The sequence below is a fragment of the Acromyrmex echinatior genome, chromosome 13 (assembly GCF_024713525.1).
Source record: "Acromyrmex echinatior isolate Ae372 chromosome 13, ASM2471352v2, whole genome shotgun sequence".
In the NCBI taxonomy this organism is placed as follows: Eukaryota; Metazoa; Arthropoda; class Insecta; order Hymenoptera; family Formicidae; genus Acromyrmex; species Acromyrmex echinatior.
This window is the reverse complement of record NC_141864.1, coordinates 9,848,260-9,857,463: the sequence shown is the minus strand read 5'-3', so window position 1 is coordinate 9,857,463 and position 9,204 is coordinate 9,848,260. Positions and strand designations below refer to the sequence as shown.

The 9,204-nt window shown below is 26.2% G+C and overlaps 1 protein-coding gene across 3 annotated transcripts; it reads left to right on the top strand.

The window, feature by feature from the left end:
* The first annotated feature begins 2,069 nt into the window (after positions 1-2,069).
* Positions 2,070-8,692, top strand: LOC105146136 (cytochrome P450 6k1-like). 3 transcript variants are annotated; one of them, XM_011056209.2, is made up of 6 exons: positions 2,070-2,135; positions 5,683-6,218; positions 6,316-6,687; positions 6,837-7,021; positions 7,145-7,433; positions 7,974-8,692. In XM_011056209.2, the coding sequence occupies exons 2-6, from the start codon at positions 5,699-5,701 to the stop codon at positions 8,153-8,155; spliced, it is 1,548 nt and encodes a 515-aa protein (XP_011054511.1). In that variant the 5' UTR covers positions 2,070-2,135; positions 5,683-5,698; the 3' UTR covers positions 8,156-8,692. The 3 variants fall into 3 exon arrangements, with proteins under 3 accessions (XP_011054511.1, XP_087268669.1, XP_087268668.1); XM_087412543.1 differs by having other exon boundaries at positions 2,110-2,186; XM_087412542.1 differs by lacking the exon at positions 2,070-2,135 and adding an exon at positions 3,695-4,900.
* The last annotated feature ends 512 nt before the right edge of the window (positions 8,693-9,204 follow it).

The window sequence follows — 9,204 nt, the reverse complement described above, 5'->3', positions numbered from 1 at the left end:
AATAACACAAAATTAATGAATCTTATTATAACAGTTCAGAATAGAGAACAAAGGAAGCTCTATTTCTTTAAATTATATTCATACATATCTCTTTTTTCAAACATTTTCTGTTTTCTTCGACTGTGAGAAATCCAAATAATAAAATTATCAAATTGTACTTTAATACATCTACAAATACATACATGTGACACTGTAATTCTCATTAAAAATAAAACTGAATTGAATGATGTGTTTTTTCCGCGTTATTGACGTTACAAGTTTAATTTATGCGGAAATAAAACCTGATCTTATAACTTCTATCTCTCTCTCATCTTTTATGAGAGATAAATTGTTAATAGCACAATTACTTTGTATAATGACAGTTTAATTAATAAACCATTTCTATGTGAAAGTTATAATTATAAACGCAATATATCATTTTCTGTAATTTTCAATAATTAAATTGATGGCGAATGATCTCTTGAAGATATATTATATTATAATAAGGTTATCTATTTAAGTGTCTCACGCAATACGCATTTATTATTTAAAATAGATGTAAAAAATATCCGGATAAAATCTTAATACTACCAAAATTTATCTTAATTATTGCTTGAAACAATTTAAGACATATAGATAGAAAGATTGGAAACATTTCCACAAGGCAATAATAACGTTATGAAAATAAATGATAATATTATTGAGATTTCCATGAGTATTTTCTTTATAAAAATTATATTATATAATAAAATGTCAATATTTCACTAATACAGATATCAGATTGCTTCTCATTCTAAAGTAAACTAATTACAATATTTATGAAACGTTGATTTGAATGTATTAAGATATGAAGATAATCCTCCAATGTGGCTTCTTTGAAAAGTATTAATAATTTTTTTTCAAATTTGTTGTATAATAATCAAACTATAAGATTTTAATAAATTAATCCATTAAAATTTATGACTAGCAAGATTAATAAAAAAAAAAAAAAAAACAATTGGGAACCGAAAATGAAAAAACATTTGCGACATAAGGAGTACATTATAAAAATCAATTTTGTCATTAATTGTTATAAATAAATTATTAAGCGCTTACCAATTGCTTAACACATATTAACACAAACGTACATAGGAATATACAAGTGTAACATCGTGCACGACTCAATTGGAACAGAAAGTTCATTTTGCACAATTCCGGTTAAAATTAAATTAAATGTAGATTTTTCCATCTATTGTATTAAATAAAAAAAAGCAAAAATGACCTTTCGATATTGTATTAACCTCATTTATTATATAATCACTGCGATGCAAATGAGGTTAATGTGTAATTATCACTAAAAAATATAAGCTTACACAGCCGACCAATAATTATCAGACTGAATACAGATATACAGTGTTTTATCGACTACGCAACTGGAACACAACTTATGTCGCCGCGTGAAATAAAAAAATTATATAATTAGAAAATTCCTACTAAATAGTGATTGTAAATTCCTTAAAGATATACTAATTACGTTAATTGCTTCTGTGGGAAAAATTACAAAAAAAATACGTATAAATTTTTGCAATTCTTTTCTTACTAACCATAACTTTTCTGCTCTAACCACGTGAATATTATACAATTATGGCGGTTATATCGCCATTATCTCAGCTAAAAATGCATTTCGCAAAGATATAATTTTCATCCGAAGAATATCGCGTACCCGAAGGAATCGCGAGAGAATACACGCGAATATCGAAAACTTGCTCAGCTGTTCGAATCAGAAAAAAAGGATAACACAGAAACAGACACAAGACAATTAAATCGACGAACATAAACAATGGAAGCGAGTAATAATCAACGTCGCGTTTAAACTGCATTTATCTTTCTGATATGTATCAAACAATCCGACATTGCAGTCGGATATTGCAAGCGCAATATTGCACATGCTGTAACTCTCTTGGAAAATGAGATGCAACCGCTGCATCTCGTGTAGGAAACTAAACTGAACACGTATATTATACCTAGATTTCGAAGCTTTCTCGAACGACTGAAAACAAATAATTTTTTTCCGAGTATGAGGTCGAACAAGCAATCGAGAGATAAGCGACATTTCTTCGTTGGGTTTCGTCATGTTATATTGCTGTGTTTGACACGCTCGTTATAGACTTTGATTCGTGAGTAGATTGATACTGGCCATAATTGTACCACATCACTGTCCGAATATCGTAAGACTATAACAATAGAAAGTAGTTTCAATAATATGTAATATTTAATTTTTTTCGTGCATAAATGAAGAACGATTAAATAAAAGTTATATGTGCTTTTTTATAACTTTTTCCATAGAATTGGTTAACGTAATCAGTTTTCCTTTACAATTAATACTTAATAATTTGTTTATAACAATTGGTTGATTTTTATGATGTATTTTTGCGTTAAAAGTGGTTTTTCATATTGCGATTCTATCTTCAATTTTTTTAACTGGTTTAGCCATTAGCTTTAATTATATTTACGCTACATACGTGCGATATCTTAAAAATAAAATATCTCTTTTTAAAAATAAAATATCATTGAAAAGTGTATTGATTGCATGTTTTTATTTTTATATGCAATATAATCTGGTTTAATCTGTACTATTTTTTTTAATAAATCATTAATGTAATTACTTATTAATGAGATTTTATTAATTAGTCATTTCTGTAAAAACTGCAAGTCACAATGATAAACGCATACACATATGTTATTATTTTCCTCCGGGAAAAAAAATGTTATATATATAGATATATATTTTATGTATAATTATATATAATTCTGTATAAAAGATATCAATTTTTTATATATAATTATGTATAATTTTATATTTTTGTATAATTATATATTTATATATAATTATTTATAATAATATATAATTATACATGAAACATTTTCCCGGAGATTTGCAATAACTACCAACTAAATCGACGGCAAAATTCTTAAAGACACAATCTATCTATTTATTAGCGAATTCGATTGAATGCACTAGTGCATGTTAAAGCTATTATATATCGATTTAATTTGAGTATAACAATGAAATGCAACTATTTCGAATTATTATATAAAATGTATATATATTATCTAACAGCATAATAAAATATATTGAGTATTTCATGGTTTAACCGATTCCTATTTAGTTTATAATAAACACATATTTTTACGTCAATTTATGTACGACGGTGCAGTGTATACTGATATGTCCAATCGAATTCACAAGATAAATGTCCCAATGACCGAATATAAATACATGTTCGATCACTGAGTCGTTTACCTTAAATGCCTCACATAATATTCATTTATTATTCAAAAAGAATGCAAAATAAAATTTTACCAATATTCATCTTACAATTAGTCATTGCTTGAAATAATGTAGGACATTAGGTAATCAGAAAGATTGGAAATATTATAATATATTTCCACAAAGGCAATTGCAACGTTATTAAAATAAATGATAATATCACAATTAATTGTAAAACAAAAAACTCGTTTTTGTGATCATAAAATTTCATTACTGAAAAATGCAGTTTAAAAAAAGGAAATAATGACAGTGAAAAGCTATAAAACAAATCAAATCGAAACGATGCAAAATATTAATATTTTTAGTCAATTTACACATCCGCATATAAAATATAATGTGCGTGTAAATTTTAGAATTACATTTATTTAATTTAATATATATTTTTAGCTTATTGCGTTTCGCATTTTATATATTATTTTATTTATTAAAATAATCATAATGAATATGATCATTAAAATAGAATGACATTTATTCATTAACATATATACAGATAATAACTTAAATATAGATATTATTTTATAACTGTCATCTCAATATCTAAAAAAAATTAATATTTACATAAACATGTGTAATTAAAATAAAATATTAAGGTGCAGTGAAAGAAATTGCATATTTTCTTGCATATATATAATTGTACAAACATTTTTTCTCATGTTTTTAACATCAAATATGTAATTTTTATTTCATTATATTTACAAAAGTTGGAAATAAATAATCAAATTTGTACGTAATAGTATGCAAAAATAATTTATCAATCCAAGTTTTTATTATTGTTTTAAGTAAACAAATTCTGATACAGTTATAAGAACACATAAACTTTCTCATCAAACAAATAAGAAGTTCCTATAAAAAATTTAGTTATAGTTATTTTTTTACAAAAAAGGTTGCTAAAATTTTATATTCAAAAAGTTAATAAATATTTAAGTGCCCATTTAAACTGTACTTGATTTAAAAATAAGGAATAATAAAAGAAAGTTCAATAACCGCAAATTGAAGAAAGAGAGCTTTCTTTTATGTCTCGAACAAAAAGTCAACAAATATATTAATTATGTGATAATGATAAAAGTATAATATTATTTATAGTATTAATTAAAGCAAATCTAAAAAAATTTTTAAATTATTAAGTCTGTAAGTCATCACAAATATTTATAAATCTAACAATATCTAACAATATCGCTTGAAATAAAAAAAAACTGGAAACAGAGAAGCTAAATTTGAAACGTAAAAAATATTAAGCAAATAGAAGGGATTGAAATGTATAAATATACTCGCACATGACGGAGAAATGTTCATTCAATTCTTATAACTGCAAAAAGTTAAATTGACTTCGATTAAGTGAATTGTATGTTTTATTTAATCTGAACCGTCGCAAACAGATGTACAAGTTGTGCACAGAAGAGCATTAATAATTTCTTTTGGAACGTATAATGTATATATATATATAGTATATGTATATCAATTTACAGAAAAATTTGAAAGTGTTGGTTTTTATTTCCCGCTATTAAAATCTTTCAATACTGAGTCATACCAAGCCATTAAAATATTGATCATGTAATACTTTCTTTATGATGAAAATATGAAAAGTGTAAGATTGTTCAATAAACATCAACGGTAAAAATTTCCACTTTTTACATTTCTGTCTTAGGAAAAAGTTATTATATTCTATAACACAAAAGAAAAACTGGACACTTTTTGAAAAGATATTTAAAAAAATAATTTATTTAAAAGATTAATAAATAAACATATTAAAAACAAACGCCAAAAAAGCGATGTTGTTAGCAGCGGCATCCGATAGTATATCTAAATAAAAAAAAAATCTCATTAAATTTTTTACGCTGGATTATCTTATTCTGATTTTGTTACTGGCTTTGTAACAGCAATTTTGCTGGCGCCTAACTATTTGCAAGCTACTATTGTCTATTATATTTATGTTTATGTTAACTATAATCTATTGCATCATATTTTATGTCTATTACTCTGTTAACATGTAATCTTTTTCATATAGCTTTGCAATAAATTAAATTAAAATTAAAATTAGATCATTAGACTCATTAATTATTTTTTGTTCAATAAATTATCGAATGTTTAAATATTAATATTTAAATTCGAGTTTAACAAAAAAAATTAAATGAAAGTTTATGTGTCTTAATACGCGCGCTTAAAATTTATAGATTAAATTAACCAAATATTAAGAGATGTAGGTATTTTCAAAATATCTAGATTTGTTTTGTATAACCAAAATTTGTGGCTTACAAATTAATATTTTTATTATTGTTTAACATATAATATTATAACATAATATAACAATTTAATAAATATTAATGAGAAATAGATTACTATATTATATCAATCATTTCTTTTCTTTAATTAAATATAAAGAGATATTTTTTCAGATAATTTTCATATACAATGGCATTTATAACGGCTTACTGGAGTCTGGACGGCATGATAGTTCTGATGACTCTCATTATAACTGTCCATCTTTACATGACGCACAAATTCAATTACTGGAAAAAGCGGAACGTTTTGCATGCGCAACCGATATCAATTTTGGGCAATTTTAAGAATAGTCTATTACTAAAGAGATCTCCTGGCTATCTTCTGAAAGATTTTTATGATGAAGGAAAAGGAATGCCTTATATCGGTTTCTACATATTAGACAAACCATTCTTGTTGGTTCGCGATAGGGAACTTATTAAAAATTTTTTAATAAAAGACTTCGATTACTTCATTGATCGACACGCCACACCTAACACGACTGATCGTTTGGCTTATTTCAGTCTCTTCTTTATCAAAAATCCAGCCTGGAAGATCTTAAGAACGAAGTTATCACCAACCTTCACATCCGGCAAACTGAAAAAAATGTTTGAGCTGATGTTAGAATGCGGTGACAATCTAGATACGTATCTCGAATCGTTAAAATTGGAAGGTAAATGTTGAAAGTTATCAATTGTCAAAATGCATAAAAGTCATAGTATGATAATTGAAATAACAATAAAAATATTAAATCAACATATTGATGGCAGACAAAGACATTGAACTGGATATGAAAGACTTATCCTCCAAATTCTTTATCGACATAGTTGGGACTACTGCATATGGACTTAATGTGAACTCATTAAATAATCCACATAACGAGTTTCCAAAGTATAGTAAACAAATTTTTGAGGTCAGCATTTTACACGCTTTCGAGTTTCTCATGATACTTTTTTTACCAAATGTAATTCGTTTTATCAACGCAAGATTATTTAATAAGAAAGTTACTGCCTTCTTACGTAATGTGTTTTGGCAAACAATCATTCAGCGCATAAAGTCTGGTAAGAAGAGAAATGATTTCATAGATGCTCTTATTGAATTAAAAGGAACTCACAGAGATGAGGACAGTGGAAGAGAATTTAGTAAGTAAATAATTCTTCAAGCTAGTATATAATTAAAAAAATCAGAAATCATATTCAATTTGTCTAAGCAATAGTTGCAGTAGCTAAAATTAATTATAGTAAAAATTAAGAAATGGAAATTTTAAAAGAAATACAAATAAAAATTTTAGCATTTGATGGGGACGATCTACTAGCACAGGCAGCTATTTTTTTCATAGCTAGTTATGAAACCTCTTCAACAACAATGATTTTTACTTTATACGAACTCGCGAAACATCCAGAAGTACAAAACAGGCTTAGAAAAGAAATTCTTAATGCGCTCGACGAAATCGATGGCAAAATTACATACGACATGGTATGCAAATTATGCGTTACTTTTTTACTATCAAAAAATTTCATACTGCATAAAAGAGAAATAACTTTTTGTATTATTATCAAACCAGTTTAAAGTATTTATTTTATTTATTTTTTGCAATAGGTTATGTCACTACCGTATCTCGATATGGTAGTATCCGAAATTTTGAGAATGTACCCGCCGTTGCCATTTTTAGATCGCATAACGAAAGAAACTTACAAGGTACCTAATTCCGATTTAGTTCTCGAGAAGGGTACACCAATTTATATTTCGTTACTTGGTGTGCACTACGATCCGGAATATTATCCTAATCCAGATAAATTTGATCCGGAACGATTCACAAAGGAGAACAAACGTAATAGATCGCCATACGTCTATCTTCCGTTTGGAGACGGACCACGTATGTGTATAGGTAAGAATATCGGTTGTGACAGAAATCAAGTTTTGACGGAATTATATAATACATGTATAAAATCAAGAATGAACCAGCTAAAGCACAAATTTACGTTCTTTGCCTTGTTAAAGGCATGTTATTGATAAATCATAAATTCTATCTGTATATGTAAATACGCTCATTAGAATGATGTAGACACTATCTAATTGAACTTTTGAACTATAAAATTTACTTATATATATATATATAAATTTTTCTATTATTTATTGAGGCAATGCCATTAACTTTTGTCTTATTTATTAGAATTTGTAAAACGTCTCATAGTATATATTAAAATACTAAAATCCGGACAAATCGAACAATTTCTTTAAACAAAATGTTTTTAATAAAAAATTAAATACAAAAAATCTTTTTACATGGCACTTGGGGGATGTAATGAAAACTGGACTGAAACCTTACCGAAAAATATTTTCGGTCCGGTTACGGTTCTGACAAAAATAATGGTTACAGTTTCAGTCCGGTCTGAATCCCTGATATATACTGTTACGTATTCCGTAGGTTCTCGTATGGGGCTTTTACAATCAAAACTGGGAATTATTGTAATTTTGAGGAAATACGAGGTGAAACCCTGCAAAAAAACTCTAATACCAATGGTTATCGAACCAGCTAGTTCCTCAACAATGGCACTGGGTGGTACTATACATCTCAACATCCGCAGAATTAACAACGATGCTAATTAAAAATTGATAGTATAATAAAACAAAATTGACAATAATATATTGTATTTTATTTCTTACATGACAAATCGATCATAACAAATTTATGAGGCAAGTGTGCAGCCAAGGAGTACAGTAGTGATCATTTAGCCTTACAGCTTCTTGATGGTTTCTTAAAATTAGAAATTGAAAGATTCTTCTTACTGCACTCTTCGATTTAATATATCACATTGATATTAACCAAGAACATCATGTATTATATAATTACTTCATCGCTGAAAATGACTCAAATAGAGCTGAAACGTTTGATCGATTTGTCATGTAAGAAGTGAAATATACTATTGTCAAGATCAAATGCATCAATTACTGAGATATTATTATTTTCAGTCGCTCGTATTTTTTAATTAATGTTTGTCTATTATCTCGAAAACTCAATTTAGATTATTATCGTGTTGTTAATAACTTAATGTATTCAAACTATGGGACGCATATAATTTGTTTGGTATTTCAAATATATGACTTTTATTGTGAGAAATAAATATTTGAATCACTTTCAATCTATATTATGTGTCTTGCGTTATAAAATAAAACTATGAAATAAAATTATGAATTGACTAAATATATTTATTTTTATTAAAAGAAACGTAATATTCAATACCTTTTTTATGTATTTGGCGTACATTTTTTTTATTTTAAAAAGATTTTTTATGAGTCGTTCTATTTTCTATTTTAATAAAAATTTGAATACCAATCATTAAACAATATTAAATCTTCATGTACTTACTTTTTAAATATATTTTATATCTGTAAGTTTAGAAGATGATATTTACAAATAAAATGTATATGATAATTTTCATATCAGTTCTTTTACAAAAAAAGTTAAGTTGAAGAAATAAAAAAGTGCTTATATATAATTATATATATATACAAATTATTATACAATATAAAGATGTTTTTATGGAAGTTTATTAATCGTTTATGAGAAACTTTTTTATTGTTTACAATAAAAATGTTTAGAAACTATATTATAGCGTTTATTTTTATTTCTTATCATTTTAAAATACCGAAGATTC